At 34.2% G+C, this 20,810-nt stretch overlaps 1 protein-coding gene across 2 annotated transcripts in view; it reads left to right on the top strand.

Moving 5' to 3' along the window:
* alpha-Man-Ia (alpha-Mannosidase class I a) overlaps nt 1-20,227 on the top strand; it is a 58,043-nt gene extending 37,816 nt beyond the window's left edge. The window contains exons 1-10 of one of the 2 annotated variants that reach the window (XM_053747440.2): nt 3,198-3,724; nt 4,787-5,005; nt 6,326-6,505; nt 8,860-8,962; nt 10,852-10,959; nt 11,840-12,067; nt 13,822-13,960; nt 14,426-14,570; nt 15,086-15,202; nt 15,410-17,185. In XM_053747440.2, coding sequence (XP_053603415.1) covers nt 3,335-3,724; nt 4,787-5,005; nt 6,326-6,505; nt 8,860-8,962; nt 10,852-10,959; nt 11,840-12,067; nt 13,822-13,960; nt 14,426-14,570; nt 15,086-15,202; nt 15,410-15,553 — 1,773 coding nt within the window. In that variant the 5' untranslated portion in view covers nt 3,198-3,334 and the 3' untranslated portion in view covers nt 15,554-17,185. Of the gene's footprint in view, nt 1-3,197; nt 3,725-4,786; nt 5,006-6,325; nt 6,506-8,859; nt 8,963-10,851; nt 10,960-11,839; nt 12,068-13,821; nt 13,961-14,425; nt 14,571-15,085; nt 15,203-15,409 lie in introns of those variants that run through there. The other variant, XM_053747439.1, reaches the window with a different exon arrangement.
* Nucleotides 20,228-20,810: the final 583 nt, after the last annotated feature.

The following is a 20,810-nucleotide window of genomic DNA, read 5'->3' on the forward strand; positions in this document are numbered from 1 at the left end:
ATAATAACGAGATATCTAATAGTTGGAAATACAGAAGATTAATTACCATACCACATCAATGCATTCACGATTAGATATTACACAATCTGATTACAGCGACAATGAAGACGATAATGAAGACGTGGCATTATTTACATAGTCATTATTTGTAAAGTCATTTTTTGGCATTCATCCACGTGAATGAACCAATCTAATCAAGGTTTAATCGGCAAATCAGCCACGTAGATATCATAATGGCGATGGAAAGGAGACAATAAAATGAAGTACATAGATACTAGGCAGGCAGCTGTTTTATCACTAGTTCTTTAGTGGAGAAACAGGCGGCAGTTTTAGCGTTTTAGATCGGCCACAAAACAATTATAGTACAGAATTCGTTCCCTCTCTCATCTTCGTATGGACTTTATTCGGGACTGATGCTGCGAATAAAATTTTGAACCTTGTTCGCAGACTCATCAGTCTGCGATTTTACAACCAGGTTCCTGCCTGATATTAACTATCCTTGCTGTTGTTGCTTATGGCTGTTGTTAATACATATTATCAGCTGTTAAGGCTTTCATATCTCATACGACAACAACGGGAGGATACGAACTGATGCTATTCTAAGCCAACATACTATTTACTCATAAAACTATTTTGTCATTTTTTTAAGCAACAATAGCATACCCGAAAAAGTTGACGTCAGATCGGCGGCCGATCATAAAACCACGGCAAAATTATCACACACATTTTTCAAGCGGACCCTGAGCGACATCAAGACGTCAACAATAATATAATATAATAATATTCTTTATTTTTTTCCATAAAAACAGCTTAAAAATAATACTAGATCAGTCAGGTAGGCATGCAAACTTAAGATCTAGTAAATTGTGGAAAACTGGTGCCCATGCTGCTATAATACGGATCACGCTCAGATGGGAGAGCTCCGAGCCTCTTTATTTTGTAACTTAGCGGCGGCCGAGCGATAAGTCACTCGAAGACGGGCTAGCACTAGTCTTATGGCCGCTGCTCGAGCCATAACCCTAAATCTGGCCTCCTCCCAGATTTACGCCGGCCCGGAATGCACTCGGCAGCCCGGGCTCCACACTTAATTACCGCCCGCCGAGATTAGTTCCCGCGGTGGCACATATTGCCTGGTTGCCTAGCAACGGACTTTCCACTAACATCAACTATCTGCGAAAGATGCTCGATTCTCAGTTTCGGGAAAATATTCCCTATAGAACGGTTCTATTGAACCCAGTTTATGTATATACCTATGGGGTGCGTACCGTTTGTTACGATTCTATTCGAAGTCAATCGACATTGTAGTGAGGTTTTCCTATTTACACTAGGCTTCAAATGCTCACCTCGGTCTAACACAGATTGAAAGTAGTTATTTCGATAGTACTTATTTATTAGCAATTTACATATGTTCACAAATAAAAACAATAATTCCTTTATTATTTAATAAAGGAAATAATTATAATTCGCTCGGGATTTTTTTTCTAGACGGTCCTCACATTTTTTTACTAAGACGCGCGAAGAATGAGAAAATGTTATACTCACTCCGTGTTCTTGGGAAATCTTTAACGCTTCGTCCTAGTCCTAGCACATATTCGTAGTTATGGCGTCGTAACGTTTCATTTATCGTTTTCATTACCCACGTCGGGCGGCCGTGGGAACTTTATTCTAAGTATATTTTACATTGTTTAAGACTTCTTCGAGATAAATAAGACAATAAGTACATAATTTTTTAACAATGAAGTTTTTTGCTCCATTTTTTTGTCTCCCATTTTGGTTTATCTACACGGCTACCATACATACACGCATTCCTATCTTCTAATATATAAATACACAATGTTTGATGTTACACTGATTTAAATCAAATCGAATGTTGATCTTAAGTCTTCATTCTGTGTGAGACATGGTAACTAATCAATTTTAAATAGTCTATTTCTGATTTAGAAATATTTTTAGCTCCAAATCCATAGATACAGTTACTGAGATATTTTAGTCCAAATTGTTTGACGGAAGTTATCAATCACAAGAAGTATAAAATTACCTAATGTAAAATTTGACTTAAAAACGAGGGAATGAAAGATAAACCCGCCGTAGTGAAATCCCCAAGTAATTGACAACTTTCCGTGTAGTCAAAACTGATACTTTTTTTTACTTTAAATTATGTTATTTATGGTAGTAGTGTACCATTTCGGAATGATCCCTGCTAGGAAACGCGGAATGAAACTCGTGTAGTAGTAGTACAGTATAAGCAGTAGTAGTTAGTCTATTATAGATTTTTTGTCAGCCGAAATGAAAAAAATGTACCGATTCTGAAAATGTCAGTAAATACGGAAAGTTCCAGTTTTACTGGCAGGACATAAAAAACAAATTTCAATCAGTTCTAAGCATATTTTTCCTGATGAAAAGACTAAGGTAAATTTTGATTCACGGGTATTCATTGATTGGAAATAATGAAGGGATATTTTAATGAAGGATATCACAGGCATTCGCCTTCACTTTGCTGACACAAGACGTATTTGAAATCATTATTTCACCGTCTGGACCCGCTCCTTTATTGCACAGTCTTAATGCCGGCCGCTTTTCTTCATTTTTCGAAGCTCAAGCGAGAAATAATTGCCTAACAAATTTATTCAAAAATTCTATAAATCACTGTCGGTCTTGCGATTTGTAAAGCAATGAAAAATGTGGAGCTTCGATTTCACTGTTCTCTGACTAATAAAATTATTAGTTATTCTCATTTTTCCAGGAATATGCAACATTATTTACGCCTAATCATAGTAATATTTGTCATCACCACAATAAGTAAGATAAATTATGCCAAAAATACAAGGAACACCATATCATAAAAATGACAAATTAAATTTACTAACAGCGAACTATTATTCAACAACCAACAGTCCACCCGTGACCACTGTTGTATAATATTTTCACTACTGTACAGTATATAAAACACTATATTACTGTATATAAAACATCACATTCCTTATCACGCGTAACGATGAGATAATTCCGGAGTCAAAATCCAGCAGCGGTGGTCCACGGATCAGTGGCGTCGGGACGTTGCCGTCGGAAACATTTCAGTTTGGTCGCCGGCCGGTGCCGACGCGCGCGGTCGCTGACGCGTTTCAATCAAACTCAGATTGTCCAAATTCGCGACTCTGTGCACACGCGCATCCGCATCCAGACGACCCTTTTTTAATCTGTGGACGTTTTTGGCACGAGTGATGTGATCGAAGTGACAATTTTTATTATTATTAAAGTTCATACCATAAACTTTAAACCAATATTGAGATTTGAGAACCATTGCAGTCAAGTGTGTGAATAATACCAACTTAGAATGCGATTCTCCTTGCGTTTTATTACTGCAGCCATGATGTTCGTATTCATAATGATGCTTTTATTATGGACATCATCGCAAATGGCCGATGGCAGACCCCAAGCCAGCGGGAACAACGGGAACGTTTCTTGGGACGACAGTGCTGAAACTACTACGATGCAAGAGAACACAACTGCTTACCCTATACTTGAGGCATCTACTACCGAAATTGATACATTGGAAACTTGGGACAATCTGAGACCACGCTCGCGTAAATCCCGCCGTAAAAATGAGGGTCTTAATAATAAAGAAACAGAATACACGTTGGTAGATATAAGTACATTAGTGGGTTATATACCGGTGTCCGAAGATGGCAACGATATTTTAAATAAAAGACAACATATTATTGGGGTATGTCAGGACGCCGTTAATTTTTTAACCTAGTCAATTAAATGATTTTAGATAATAATGAATGCTAACGTAATTTTAAAAATCAATCGTCATAAATTTAAGAACTTCGCTCTCGGAGTATTTTCTCTATACAACTCGACGAGCCCATTATATAAAATGAGAATTTAGGAATAACACCTAAACTCTCATTTTATATAATGGGCTAGTACTAATTACTAGTCAATTATTACAATCGATTAAAATAAAAACAATAAAACACTAAGTTAACTATCGCTAAGATATCGCACTAAATGTTAACAGATAATTAAAAGTTTGTAACTTTGGAAGTGAATTCTGTCTGCTCGATTGGTTTCGAAACTGCCGCTTACAAATGTAAATTCCCATCTTTCCTCCTTATATTTAAAGTGTAATTGGCAAAGTCTTCAGTTTTTCCAAGTCATTGGCGACTTTCTAGCGGAGTTCCGGGCCTAATAATAATTAATGGGCCAGAGGAAAGTCCGATATCCTTTCATTAGTGGGGCCCGTCTCGTGCGGGCCCGGATTAAAACTTGTTCCCGAAGGCTTGCCACACTTTTCAAAGACGTCTTTGAGACACGATCTATGGCGTCGCTTTTGAAAATATTTGCTAACATTATCTGAATAATATTTTACATTCTCGAAAGAAACACGCTTTATTGGTGAAGCTACATCTACTGACAATCCTGACGAATAACGGCAAATTTTACTGCTATTACTTAGCTTAGTGTACGTACAAAACATTTACGTATTAACACATGTGTGTTCGGAGGTATACCCGATCAAGTGATAACTCGAAGTTTTCGGCATTTTCATTGTCTTTTTACGGAGTAACTATAACTATACGAATTTGTAATACGGAATTTTACGGCATATTCTCCCGCGGGAATTCAGCAACAAAAGGTCTTTAAGACCCAGCGGTTAAGTCGTGAAATTAATTTTTTTAATAGTATCTCCATTTCTATAATCGTTCTTTATTTGTAAACATCAAAATGCGTTGTATTAAATCGCGATTGAAACTGTAATAAAGATGTTATTTGTTTACAGATGATGCGGCACGCGTGGAACAACTACAAGCTGTATGCGTGGGGCAAGAACGAGCTGAAGCCCATCTCCAAGAGACCTCATCTGTCCAGCATCTTCGGAGGTGGAGACATGGGCGCCACTATAGTGGACGGCCTCGACACGCTGTACATCATGGGCCTGATGGATGAGTTCCGCGAGGGGCGGGACTGGGTCGCCGAGAACTTGAATATCAACGAAATCGTACGTATTATTTTTAACAACCTTTTCCTTTATTTGCAATATATGTCCCTATGTCTCGGCGGGAGTCTCAACTCAATTTTGAAGAAGATCTCATCAACCGATTGAGCACAGACACACACACACACACACACACAAGTTTAGTTTTTTTAGGGTTCGTAGTTCGTGCCCAAAGAGAAAAAAGGAAATTTACTATTCTACTTTTTCTTACTATTTACCACTAAAAGTCATAATTATCGTCGATAACAATATGGAATGATTGCGTAAAAATTGTTAGTTAACGAAGCCCAGTTATATTTAACTAGGAAGTTTGTCAACGAGTGTAACGAGCGTGTATTTTAATTATTCCGACATTGTTCGCGTGGTGGTCGGCCATTACAGGGCTTCTGTACTGAAATGACAAGTTATAACTACTGCAGGAGCATAAAATATTTGACAAGATCAAATATCCATAAATTGCTGTTGCATTTTTAATGCCATTAGCTATCAAATCATTTATTCATAAATTAGACCAACCCAAACACTTTTTCACGTCAATTTTTTTTTAATCCTGTCCTATTCATATAAATACGATAGTAAATTTGTTTGAAAATTTGCATACATGTAGTACCATTATCCATGGGGTACCATTCATCCCGGAAAAATATCGTGTGTGAAGTTACTTATTACATAAGTTTATAATAAATTAGTGTAACCAATTAGCTCTCTACAAGATAAAATAAGATGTCCGAAATCTAAGACTTCTGTTAGCAAAACCTCTCAATAAGAAGGAAAAATACTTTTTGTTTACGTTAAGTATGTTATTAGCTTTTTACATATAAATGGATTATGTTATCATTGCCTTTTTCCAAGAAAATGTCAGTATGTAGTGATTTAAACTTGACCTCAGTACAGCGACAACAAACGCTACAAATTTAATAACATTTGCGATGCCCTTTGATCTTTCAAAATTTATTTGCTGATAAAATCGTGCTTTTTTTATTCCATTGTGTTATTTTAAACTGCGGTTAGCTGCGATGTTATTATATTATTGTTACATATATAATTACATATATAGGTACAAATTACTCACACATATTGGGTTAACGTCAAAGTAAGTTAGTTAATGGTACAACAATTACAAAATGTGGTAACTCGAACTAGTCACATTTTTATATTTAAGGTTTCATCTGCTTATTGAGATGAAGTAGTTTAAACAGTGTGGGATATGTTTACTAGTTTCGAAATTGTTTTTTTTTCTAGTCTGTTGTTGTGTCACTGCTGGGCAAAGGGTGTAAGTATATTTGTTTAATTCTCTGGCTAAAATAACATTTTTATACACAGGACTCCGAGCTGTCAGTTTTCGAGACGACCATTCGGTTCGTGGGTGGCCTCCTCTCATGCTACGCGCTTACCGGAGACTCCGTGTTCAAAACCAAGGCGGCTCACGTAGCGGACGCGCTGCTACCCGCCTTCGAGACCCCCACCGGCCTGCCTTACGCGCTCATCAACCCTTCCACCAAAGTATGTACTCTCACGCAGACGCCAGTAGTATTAATGAAGACATCGTGCTCAATTACTAATTAGATATAGGGACGCTTAACAATAAGTCAACTAAACAACTTATTGTTTGTACCTTTCATAAACAGAACAACAAACATTATAAATTTCTTAGTAACCGTCTGCTTTCGTGCTACGAACTTGCTACGAAAATTAAGCTTGTTTAATTTAAAATGTGAATTCATCTGGTGCTACGAAAGACTACATAAAACATTTCGATTGCCTGCTTCTCCACGCTCAAAGGTATAGACTGATGAGAGTAGTAGTAGTAAAGTAATATAGGATATTGAATTTAGTTGAAATTAAATTTTGTTTCTCGTTCCTGTGAAATCAATAAATTAATATTCATGATTTCAGCGCGCGCGTCTAAAGAATTTATTATTGTTTTGCCTGCTTTCAACAAACAAGCGAATACAATAGTAGTAAAATAAATCTGCATAATAATCGTCAGATTGTAGTTGTCAAAGCAGGTTCAGTCAATCGATACATTATGTATGCGCCTTGGCTTCGCTACAACAGGTGTTAAGGCGCTACTGTGAATAGGTAACAATGTACTGAGAGTTTAGTCGGTTATTGATGATTGAATTGTCTATGGAAAGAAAGAAATGTCAACAAAGGTTTTAGATTTTCAATGGCAATTTTAAGAAAACATGTTTGTGAGATAAATTTCTCCGTTCTTACGGGCGCTTTTTCAATACGCGTTAAATTAATGCGTTGGAATAGAAAATTTGAATATATTTTTTGTCGCTACTATCCAACATATAAATTGATAGAGCATGAACGGAGTAGCTACATATAAAAATATTTCGTATGGGTCATTAAATAACTTAGGTTTTATTTTAATTTATAATGTATACATATTTTATTTTTAACCAACGTAGTAACCTAATCGCACGAATAAAAAAAACAAAAGTTAATCTTTTGTCAATGGAATGAAAATAAGGATAGTTTTCATAATACAATTAACGTAATATAACAATTCATTATTTAATTAATCTGTTATCAAATAGTAGTAGCTTATATAACAGTCATCAAACCGTGACAAACCCGAGACTACACGGCATTACCGATAATTTCACTTTCATATTACTTGTTTTAAAACAATACTATACTATAACTCTTTTTATTCTCTTTCATTATAATACATTTAGTAAATTAATTTGATGAAATAAAAACTCAACATTCAATGTTCGAAATTAACTATTTTCATTAGAAATCATCAAGAGTACTTATTTATTAATGACTAGACCGGAAACATTTGATTAACTCAATAAAACCCAGACCGGAATGATGTTCGAACATTAAGAATAAAGGCAGTATTATGTTTGAAATATCTTTAGTGTGTTTGTCCATCTTTCACGTCAAAACGAAGCATTAGAGCGAGGTGATTTTTGGTGTGGACATACATAGTTGAAGAGCTGGATAGTGAGACAGGCTGACATTTTGCCGAGAGCAGGACCGCGGGCAACAACTCGTTTAAAATGCCTTAATTGCGGCCTTATCTCCCTAGGAAGTTCTTTTAAAATGTAATAATGTACTTGGTTGGACTAAATACGAGGAATTTAGTATGATGAAATAGTATTTACAAAAAAAAATCGCTACGATTATATCGGTATAAGTATTATACATATAATCTTTAATCAATAATATATGTATATATATATATATATATATATATATATATATATATATATATATATATATATATATATATATATATATATATATATATATATATATATATATATATATATATAGCCTTTTAGATTACTTAGAATTGCTTATATCATAACGTTGAATTTTTTATTGACACGCCATTTAATTCTAGTGAAATTTATTTTATGTTCGTGGGAACGGATGCTCTGTTTGTTATGTAAGAATTTACTAAATTACGTAATTATCACTCGATTTGTTATCACCATATAAATACATTTAAACGCAATCTATACTATAGAGATTTTATTTGAAACTGATGATGATTCGCCAATTGATGTTAATATAAATTGTAAAAAATTGTCTTAGCAGACTTGGTAGTAATGGTTTTAGTGCTTTGGCAGGGTTGTTAGATAAGGATAAAACGACGTCTACGAATGTTTTTATTTACTAAGATTTGTAGCATGCATCAAATGGGAAAATAATCCTTATTTAATACGACAAATAGTACAAATTTCCACGAAATAGGGACAGACCGAAGAATGATTTCAGACGAAAATTTCTTTTATTGCTGACGTTCTGTGTCTGTCGTCGAGGGCCTCTTGTTGTGCACATAAATAACCGTGTCGCTGACACCAGTACTGAGCGCGACGTTAATGTTCCAGGTCAGCAGGCAGTACCACTGGGCGGGGCCCAACAGCATCCTCTCTGAAGTGGGCACCCTACACTTGGAGTTCACCTATCTGAGTGACGTCACTGGGAAAGAAGGTAACTAACTGTCTCTCTCTCTCTCTCTCTCTCTCTCTCTCTCTCTCTCATACTTGCGTGTGTGGTTCCGTTCAGGGCTGTGATGCCGGAAAACTCTGAGTCACGGTTAAAAAGAAACCTAAAAATTTTGGACATTGGCTGTGGCTTTAACGACCTGCCTGCCTAACGTCGACCTTCTTTGGGAATAATACACCCTTATACGTAATAGTCTCGACCTCTTTTTTATCGAGTATGTTATCGCTGGTGTGAGATTTTATTCAATTAGCTTAAAGGCATCTGACATGACTTTTACGAACCTGCGAACTTAACAGTGTACCAATGGCACGAGTAGGATTTCCACCTTCTCTTTCTTTTGTATAACTATATCCCTTTTTGTCAGTCGAATCCAAACAAATCGAAGCGTATACTCCCAAAGCAACCTCACTTATTATCCACACAATCGGTCTTAGTCTAAGGCTAATTTACCAATTATGGTATCATGTCCCGTTGATTTAATCAAAGTCTAATAATAAAAAGTACTTAAAACTTCCATAAACATATTGTATGTTAACTTATTTAATTTTACAATAATGATTTTCTCGGAAAGTTAATTACTGTGATAGCTAATAAAAACTTCATTTCTACATTTGCCAATAAAGAATCAGAAACCTCGTAGTTATAGTCAACTAGGAGAGGTGACACTCCAATAGGAAACATAATAATGATGAATGAATCTTTTTATCACATATATTTAAACATCGTATATAAGACTATCCCTTTAGTTCATAAAAAAAGATAATACTTTAAACTAAAATATGTTTTGTCACTATCGTACTTTACAAAATTTGGCTTTGACAGAACGAAACAAAGCATAATTTAACTAATGTGCTTTATCTTTTTTATGAATAAGAGGGTACTTATACACTGGTTGACAATTTAATTTCCAAATGTGTATGCGATAACTTGTTCCTCTGTAGGTAGGTAGTAGTAGTAAAAACACTGAAGAAATATCAGATGCCTATTAGACTTGAATAAAAGGCCTAACTGCGGAAAACAGTCCTCGAGGGAAGTAAGTAAGGCTTGAATAAATTCTGACAGCAGTGTTAGCAAATAACACAATCCATAACAAAGATAGAACATCGTGCAAAAAATACGGTTTTGATCTAATTGCCGGTCCATATTCCACCATCGATAGTTGAAGCAAAATCAGTAGTATCGATAGGCTGTTGACAGTATCACTATTTAAAAAATAAGGCAATACTATCGATACTATATTTGCTGTCGAATAACTATGTATTGATAGTATCGATTCAATCGATTGTTTGTTTTTTAATTTAACTTTATTACAAAATATGTAAAATAGTGGCAGGCTTTTTCTACAACTCAACCAATAGATTATATTTATAAAACGATACTCCGAAAAATCAATAGTATCGATACTAATGATACATATGTTTTTTTGAGATGAAAATTGTAGATAGTTCGGCGAAATAATTTTGAATTTTACGTCGTGTTCATGTAACGTATGTATATTGTCTACGCTACTTTTAGCCGTGTCTAATAAACTTTATTTTCAGGGACGGACAGTTTTTATTAGCTGACGAAAGATGTTTATTGCAGCAACAAAAAAACTTATTGCTCGTTTATGAAGACATGCTCATTTCACGCCACTATTGAATTGGATTTCTTTATAATAAATGCTAATAGCCGATATACAAACTGCTGTACAGTCTAACCGAGCTACCCAATTTCAATGCAAATTCATCGCTACTACCGCGGCATAGAAATCTATACAGAGTAACTTGACTCGTGGTTGACAGTATAATCGAGTACATAAATCTGAAAAAATAGCAAATTTATTTACATTATTTATTTTTTATACGAAATTAAACAAAACAATATAATTCCAGTTTACAGACAGAAGGTGGACCGCATCCGCGACGTGCTGCACAAGATCGAGAAGCCCAACGACCTTTATCCCAACTTCATCAACCCTCGCACGGGGGCGTGGGGTCAAAGTATGTATACTCCTTGTCTTACGTAGGTAAATGGGCAAACGGCCTATTTTTCGAACGGTTACAGTCGTGCATGAGTTTCTGACTTACAGTCCGATCAACTGGATGCCGATGACCGTGTTGAGAGGAAAAAGTAGTCAATGATAAAAACATTCTCTCCCAACCAACCATTAGGACGAATAGAAAAAATTTTGCTATAAATTTTTTTTACGATTCAAATGTAGCGCGGTTCAATTCGGAAACCGAATATAAATCGCATTAGAATTTAAATTAATAATGTATTTAACATATTTTAAAGATAACTAAAGAAAGCAACGGCGTAGATTCCAGTCCATTTAATTCCATATGATGTGCTCAGTCTTCCAGTACCTAATGAAGAAAACATAAAGATGAGGAATGGATGTACCGAAGAATAGTAAAAAGTTTATTACTGCGCAGTCGCCGACCACCATTTTCAGCCTTCAATTGCGAACAATATCTTGTATTTTGCTAAAGTAACTGATATATTGTTCGCCGTGCCTGTTTCGTCAATGTTATTCAGCAAATCCAATAACAATTCTGTCGGGTTAAATGAGAAAACGATGTCAACGATGACAATTCTTAAAAAATGAAATCTTAACACTATGGATGTCGTCGGCTAGTGACAGTATTGAAGATATTTTAACGCCATCATTAATTAACGAAGCTGCAATTTGCCGAAAAAATCTTATTTCACTATCATTGTAGGCAAGTGTCGTATAAAGCACTATGTATCACTCGGAAGAAAGTACGAATCTCAACCCGGGTGATTAACGCTCTCGGCTACGTCTCGGGCTTAACATGTCATCCTCGTTAAAATCCGTTAGTTTTTTGCCTCGGTGAACAATGTACTATTCTCTTCCAGAACACATATCATTGGGCGCCCTAGGGGACTCCTTCTACGAGTACCTTCTGAAGGCGTGGTTATTATCCGGCAAGCGGGACAATGAGGCGAGAATCATGTTCGACATCGCCATGGAGGCTGCCCTGGATAAGATGCTGAAGGTATCTCCAGGGGGGCTATCGTATCTGGCCGAGTTGAAGTACGGCCGGGTCTTTGAGGATAAGATGGACCACCTTTCGTGCTTTTCAGGTAAATGATTGACTAATTTCCAACTAGTCAAATCAGATTTTTCAAATGTCAAAGTTAAAAATGTATATACTGTGACGTCACAATTTTGTAGTTAAAAAGTTAGTAAGTAAACACGTTATTGCTCCAATAACAAGATACAAGACTGAATATAAACAATGAGAGACTTAAAACATTTCTGTTATACTTTAGAACAAAATAAAGTAAATCGCGTTATTAATAAAATTACAAAAGGTTGCTTTCTTTTATTTTTGTACGGAACCTTAATAATATGTGCAGAATCGGTACAATATTTTTTTGATAAACTTTATTAATACATTATTTTTATTTTGTAATGTTATCTACATTCATGTTATTTACATTACACATTACATAAAAATGTATTCCTATCTTGACATGACATTTATATTACTTACCGTAATAAAATACAAACCAAAGTATTTATTTAAAATTCTAAAATTTTTATTAGGTAACTGCAATATTATCATTTATGTATTAAATAGTACATAATGTCAATGTTACTTGTGATAAAAATGGCCAAGTGACCCAATCTCGTGTGAGTCAAGGTTAACCACCATTATATACGGGACGCGCTGATAATAAACCGACCTAATTTTGCGTATCGGTTCACATGGTCACACAATGGTATAATACCGGCATTCGAGTTTCTCAACTGGGTCTAGTCTACCCCGTAAGGGTTAAAGACGTGATACTGTATCTGTATTGTATACAAATAAAAAGTAAATTGTCAACTTGCATCACGTCTGACATAGTAGAATGGTCCATTCATGTTCATTCAATGATTCATCCTTATTCATTGTGTCACATGTAGTTTACCTGCTCATTGGGTATAGAATATTATACGTAAAAGTAAGCCATGTGTGACATTTGTGTAATGCAGACGCAAAAACGAAATCGTGATACAGCCGGGTAGTTTGAAATTACTATAAATTAAAATAACAAATAAATATAAATATGTTCTGGAGAAAAATATAAGTAGGTACCGATTTTTTTTATGTACACAAAAATTTATAAACTTTAGTCCACCGCTTATTGTATCCGGACCAAAATACCGTAAAGAAATATAATTGTTATTTAAATACTTATTCAATATGACAGGAAATTTTAGTAGTTTTTATACGTTTATGAATCTCAAAAATTGATAATTAATATGTTCTTCCAATCTTTTTCGATACTTGTTTTATCTAAATACAGTGTAGAATCTGTAATACATATCATGATAATGACAACTCTTGATACAGCTGATTGCCATAGACACAAGCTGTGTCATGTTGACATGTCAATTGCTCTTGACGGATCTTTACGCCGCAATAATATGGAATGCAATAAATTTGTCGACTACAGCTGAATCTATTTAAAATAAATCCAACGCCTTTGTACCAGCAAACGCACATGAATAATCTAACGTGAGATTTTGTATCGTGGGAGGGGGTTGAATCGTTTCTCACAACATCTAATATCTTACTTAAGTTAAAGACAATCCTACTAAACTAAAATATATTGTTACCAACATTTTGTTGTGATGTACCTACATTCGAATGCAATATATTTTGTTACGCCGACTATACACTATCGCTGAACAAACTGGAACAAAGGAATGTACATTGCGTAGTTTGTATTATAGTTTTATTTACCGCAATAAAACTACCATAAATTCGAACTGTTATAAGTAAAGTGAAATTGACATAAATTGAAATTGATCTCATTTTGTTCAATATTGTTGTTTTGGTTTCCAGGCGGCATGTTCGCGCTGGCGTCCACGACACTGGAAAACACGCAGTCGGAGCGCTACATGGACGTGGCCAAGAAACTGACGCACACTTGCCACGAAAGTTACGACAGATCGGAGACCAAGCTAGGTCCTGAGGCCTTCAGGTATGCCACATCTCACAAACACTGATACGGATGTAACAACATTATTTGGTATACATTTGTTTTGTACTACCGAGCGGGTTTTGACACATTACTCTGTAATTATATTATTGTAGTGTAAGTACAATAATGTAATTACAGAACACAGTACTCTGTTTTTACATTACGATAATAATGATTTATTCGTCTGAAGTTGTATAAATATATATTAGGGAGACCTGTATATTAGAAATCTGTATATTTAAACCTGTTAGGGAGTAGTGAGTCTAAAAAAAATATTTTACACAAAGTAAACAAGGATTTTTTAATAATATAAGAAAGTCACTGCCTCTCTCACCTTTGAAATCGGAACACGACAATGCACTGCTGTTTGGTGGCAGAAATATATGCAGACGACCTTTGTACTAAGTTTTACATCTGGTGCACATATAACATAAATATTTAGTCAGAATTATTTATGCATTCTAGATTTACGGGCGCAGTAGAAGCTCGAGCGCAGAAGAGCAACGAGAAAGTATACATTTTGCGACCGGAGACCTTCGAGAGCTACTTCATCATGTGGCGACTGACCAAGGACCAGAAGTACCGCGACTGGGGCTGGGAGGCTGTGCAGGTATATACCCTTTTTTTTATGTCCCCATTGTTGGGGCACTGGCCATCTTGTCCTGCGTGAAATAACTATTTTTATATTTTCATAATTATAATATTTTTTCTCGGGAAATGAAAACTTAGATCATAATGTTTATTTGTCAGTTAGTATTATATCAATAATGTTAGGTTTGCTGTGCGCATTTATTTCTTGATTTTCCAACTAGCCAAATAATCTTTTAAATTTTATATTAAGTTATGTTGTAAACACAAAGTAAAGTCTATGTCCCACTTTATTGAGGTTTTTACTTCATTGTGATTTTTCCAAACGAGAAGAAGTAACCTTATCGACGTAGTCATACAAAAGTTAAGTATCATGGATAGAGCAAGCAGACTAAAAGAGATTAGAAGGCTATGATCTTTTTGGGTTGCTGCAGCACACACATTGATGATATTTTTTTTGTATGCGTGTGTAAACGGCCTTTGTCTATCTATCTATCAATCTAAAGCACCCCCTTACAGTCGCGTGGTATATTGCAGGCGCTGGAGAAGCACTGCCGCGTGGAGGGCGGGTACTCGGGGCTGGTGAACGTGTACCACCAGCGGCCGCAGGGCGACGACGTGCAGCAGAGCTTCTTCCTCGCGGAGACGCTCAAGGTATCGCCCGACGTGGCTTCCGATTGCCTACTCTCCAACTAGTCGACTCTAATTTTTTTATACTTTAATGATATTAAGAAATAGTTAATTTCGTTATTAATAAATGTGATCAATTATAGTGACATTATTGTGTTCGGTTACGTACAAAACACAAACAAACAATTAGGTATTATAAAGTTGTATAAACAACCGCGTGTCTGTTCCCAGTACCTGTACCTGCTGTTCTCTGAGGACGAGCTGCTGCCGCTGGAGCAGTGGGTGTTCAACACGGAAGCGCACCCGCTCCCCATCAAGAGCCACAACCCTCTCTACCGCCTCCACCAGCCCTCGCCCATGGACAACCAGGTTTAAACTCAAACCAGACACACAGGGATGACACGAATTGCCGCTAGAGGGCGCTGCTGTAGAGTAAGGTACATGTCTAAAGCGTTTGTGTTAAATGTCAACCAACCAGGATTTCGCTTGCCAGTAGCGCCAACTAGTGAGTTAAGGATAATTAATCCTCATTGAGTGGCAATTATTTTTTCATCATACGAAAAAAAAACATTTCGTTTGATACCGGCTGATTTAAAAAAATATATATTGATAATTCCGTTTTTCAAATCAGCTTAATTAATTGATGAGGATTTTCTATAAAATTTATTGTAATATTTTACAGTTTCAACCATATATTTCAAAAATCACGCAGTTGGATATCCTTTAGTTCATTAATGAACTAACAGAATGAGTAATTTTTAAAGAAAATAAACAGTTTCTTTTCATTTCGTGTCCGCGAATGATTAAAACTCTATAGTAAACGTTTTGTAGAAACCGTAACCTGTTCACGGTTCTTTCGAAGTGATCTTAGTGATATTTATTTATTAATTAAAGATATGTAGTAGATTTTTTTACCATTCAGAATTCAGAATAATCTTCATTGTGAAGCAATAAAATAAATATAATTTTGTCTATTTTCCAATACAGCTCAATCGTATATAACTACCAGTTAATTTTTTTTATTGGCATATTCTTTGCAACGGAGTTCAACTCGTAGCATGTAATTAGATATTCAGATTATAAAAAAAATATATAATTTTACTGTTCCCCTCTTATTAATAAAAAAATAATCGAAATCAAACATTGAATAGGAAATATTGGATTTTGTTAATAATAAGAGGGACAGACAAATGAGATTAGGTAATTGACAATTTATTTAAACATTTTTATAAAAGGACTTATGGAACTTAATTATAATGTTTTGAACTTGGACTGAATAATAAATATTCACATACATGTCGCTAAATATTTTAAGACACGTTTTTTTATAATTCAGGATTTTCGTAATAATCTCTAAAAAATCGGCTCATTGGAAATTTGTCTCGTTAGTAAATCTGAAAAATTATTTGTAATACTTTCTCTTGAAATCCGTAAACTACGAGTATATGAATTTTCAGAAAAATGGCGAGGATATTTTGCGTTTGTGTGAAACTGACCTTTACACCTTGGTGTCAGAGTTTATAAACCAAATCTCAAAAAAAATGTTCACTTTGCGCGATTTATTTATCGATAGTTAACAGATTTTTTATCGCCAATTTACAATGATTGATCATAGATAGAATACATATTATCAGTTAAAAATGTTCAAAAAAATCGACACTAACAACCAATGCAATTATTTCTAAATAGTATGATCAATATGGTTTGCTGATACTGTGGTCCGCAGAGTATAAATGTGTAGATTAAAAGTTTGCTCAAGTCAATTAATGATGAAGCAATAGAAAACATTCGCAATATTTGCATTTTGTTAGACTGAATCCTGTATTTATTTGAGTAATAATTGCGTCAGAGGCCAGTGAGAAATTCGAAATTTGAAATTTGAATGTTTATTTTTTGGAGCGAACCTGCACATTTTGTTTTATTATTTTTATTAGCGGACATTTTGGCTCTGTACTTGAAATTGCTGTTACAAGAAATATGATAAATAAATTTGATATGAAGCGCCAACATTTTTTTTTTCACTTTAGAATTTCCCATTTGCGCCTGCCGCAGAAACATGAATGAAATAATTTGAACACGATTCCGTACCAATGACCAATGTAGTTATATGGGCATTAAATACATACGTATGCACAAAATTTAACTTTTGAACTAGATAAATATTCCATTCATATTTTTTTTTTCACTGTAAAATATTTAAAAGAGATCTATAGGGATTTTTTTTTTATTATTTGAATATTTTAATTTTTTTGCTCGTCTCTAATTTGTGTTGTAATCTAAAGTTATCAATAATCAAAATCGAAGTTTGACTTAAATCAATTTATATTGATTTTGTGAATCTTGTGATGTGATCGTTCAATAATTTATTTTGACTCATTTTTTATTTTAATTTAATATTTTTATTTATAATATAATGTATCTATTGTAATATTGTGTAACAGATCTCGTAACGGCATGTTCAGTTCAGGCATCGGACATGTTTTAAAGTGTATCATAATAATTTGGATTATGTGAGACATATCTACGAATGGAGTATGTAGGTAGAATGTGTAAAGTGTATAGTGTAGTTGATGTATATGAACAGATAATGCCGGCCTATTGCAACAACACTGTGTACTAATTTGTTGGTGTTCCTTAATATAGTTGTTGCAAATATATTATGATTTGAAGTCCAAATATGGAATCCGCAAAAATAATTCGACCATTACCTTTTCTTTTTAATGTATTTATTGTAATTAGAGACATTTTGTTTAATTTTGTAATATAGACACAATTTCTAGACAAATATTTGGACTGCTTTATTATCTGTTAAATGTTGTTTTACGTTAGCTTTGTGGTAAGTTCAATGTTGTCTTATTGTTTGATAAGAAACATGTTATTGATATATGTAGGTTATATGATAAAATTACGGCTTTTTAAATTATTAATTCAATAAAAATGTTATGGGAACATTTCGTGTAAGCCTGTATAGTTGATGCCAAGTTATATTTTCAATCATCAATTTCATAATTGTCGTAAGTTTATTGTCAAACAATGAGAGAATCTATATATTTTCGTTTTGGAAAAGTTTTCACTGAAGCGGAGACTATGGGAATCGTCGACTGGACTGTATATTATGTCTTACACACCATCGCCCACATTCATATTTGTTTTAAATGTATACAAGCACATTGCAAAGAATTACGTAATTTGTAATCATAAAATAATATCATTCATCATTTAAAAAGATACTGATTTTAAATAAAAAATACTTGCCAGGGCTGTTTAAGTTCGTTTAAGTCCCTAAACAAGCGGGATACCCATTTCAAGTTGGTTGGTCAACAACTAAAGAAGAAAAATACAAATCGATAAGTAATAAACACATATTCGGGATTCAACATAACTTGATCATTCGACGATTCTCTTAAACTTTGCTAGTGGAAATTGAGCTTATATTTGAAATTCTGCACCTGTTAATAAAGCATTTGAGATTAATTTTATTCTTGGTTTGGTGTTAGCATTAATTACCACAATTTTACGAAAATCACTAATCAATTCGTACTAAAATGTCCTACGTCGACTAGACGGTAGAAAAACAATTAAAAATTAAATTATCTGTAAATTATGTATATAATAGTCATAGAGGGTAACCATAGCTATAGTTTTTTGTGTAGTATAGGTTATATTGTTATTTTAACTTAAAATTGTGTGCGTGCGTCCGTTGAATGTGTTATGTTAATATTTATGTACGTATATTTTGTCTACATGCGTTTAGATACTTTGTGATTTTCATATACATCTATACTTATCTTACCTACGTATACTCAGACTTTACACTCTTTAGTTCTTACCTACCTCACTTATCCAAAATTCTTATATCTTATATTCTGTAATTTTTAATCTAATGGTATCATAAATTATTAAAACTATTATACTACCTACCAAGTTTTTTGCATAATATTGCTCCTAACAATTAAAATAATATTTTATAATCGACTCACGACATTACTATTATTGTCATGTACTTACTTCGATAAATCATTGATATTATGCCAATCTTTTAATACAATTAACTAACACAGTAGCCATAATTGATTTTATTTTTGACGCATTAATTATCATGCTCTCACTGCCTTTTCAGGAAAAGTGCTGTGATAGTAACTTTTAAATAAATTTGCAATGCAGCCTAATATTTAAATGAGGGACAGGGTAAAATTCAAGCATTTTTAAACATAGCCCTTATTGTTTCAAAAATGCCTTAATTTTTCCAAGTAGATAAACTTGTTTTAATTTTACCCTGTAGGTCATTATCTACATATGCTGTTATTACAATAGAAAGTAAATGATTCCACAATAGGCTCCCGTTTATACTTACATAAATATATAAGATGTATTCCATTTTAAAGCATGCGCATATTCAGGGATGGTCTCGAAATAGAATGCGAAAAAATTTGTATACATTTTACACGATATTTTAGATTTTAGTAATTCGTGTAACTGTAAGGAATAATTGGTTATTCACTATAAGACAACAAGATACAGACCACGCGCATGGTCAATAGGTTAAAATAGAAAAAAAAAAAAATTTTGTCATTTACCATGTGACCACTCCGTTGTTTTTTTTTATATTAACATTACTCTTTGTTTTTGAACGTTTAATATGTACTAGTTGGCCACTGTACTCATAAACACTGGTGTGGTCAAATGGTGAACGGAAAAAAATCTTTTCGTTATTAGTTAACCAACAGACCATACGCGTAGGCACAACCCGTGTAAGCACTTGGTTGCGCAAGCTTTATTTTAAAATGTAGAATGAAGCCTAAAAGAGAAATAGACGAATTATTATATACATTATAACTAGGAATGTGTATCAGAAAGCTCAATAAATGGATTGGCGTTTTTCATATAGAAGATATTTTTTGTATAACCCTACTCTGAATGCGGCAAGATTGTCTTGTGTATGAAAAATGAAGAATTGTTACTGCCTGTTATATTGTGTAATTTATGTATGAAGTTGTAGGATTTTAAATAATGTACATTTTCAGTTATTAATAAAATGTTTTCAAAGTTTTTTGGTTTTATTGAAATTGTTTTATACAATCCCCTTTTCTTTATTTCACAAAAGATATTTGGTGAAAACCTTTAACCGCCCGGTTTTCCTACAACAAATGCGACAGAGACGATTAATTCTTGAACCAGTAGGATACTTATGAAAGAATACCCATAGAATACCAAAAAGACGGATTTTTTCTCACTCAACAACTTCAAATAAGGAATTTATTTATATGATAAGGCGTTAGCAGAATAGACACCCAGACGGACTACAAATCAGGTGACATCACACAATTCGTAGCTGTACGTGTAAAACTCAGCCCATGGCTATATTCCTGCGGTCAGGCTTATAGCCGATACGGATACAGCCTTCAAAAAAGGTTGCACTGAAGTTAACACTTATCTCTTTTTCGCAAAACGTATAGACAATTTCATCGAAATCAAATCCAGATTCACACTTTATTTACAGTTGTATAATTATCGTGTATACTGAGGGCTGTCTGTTCAGTAGCATAAATCCATTTCCACTACCCACAATTTTTCTACCTGGCCCAGCACATATTCACGGCATACCATACTATGTATGCTAGTGACAACAGTG

The sequence above is a fragment of the Plodia interpunctella genome, chromosome 7 (genome assembly GCF_027563975.2).
Source record: "Plodia interpunctella isolate USDA-ARS_2022_Savannah chromosome 7, ilPloInte3.2, whole genome shotgun sequence".
NCBI lineage: Eukaryota > Metazoa > Arthropoda > Insecta > Lepidoptera > Pyralidae > Plodia > Plodia interpunctella.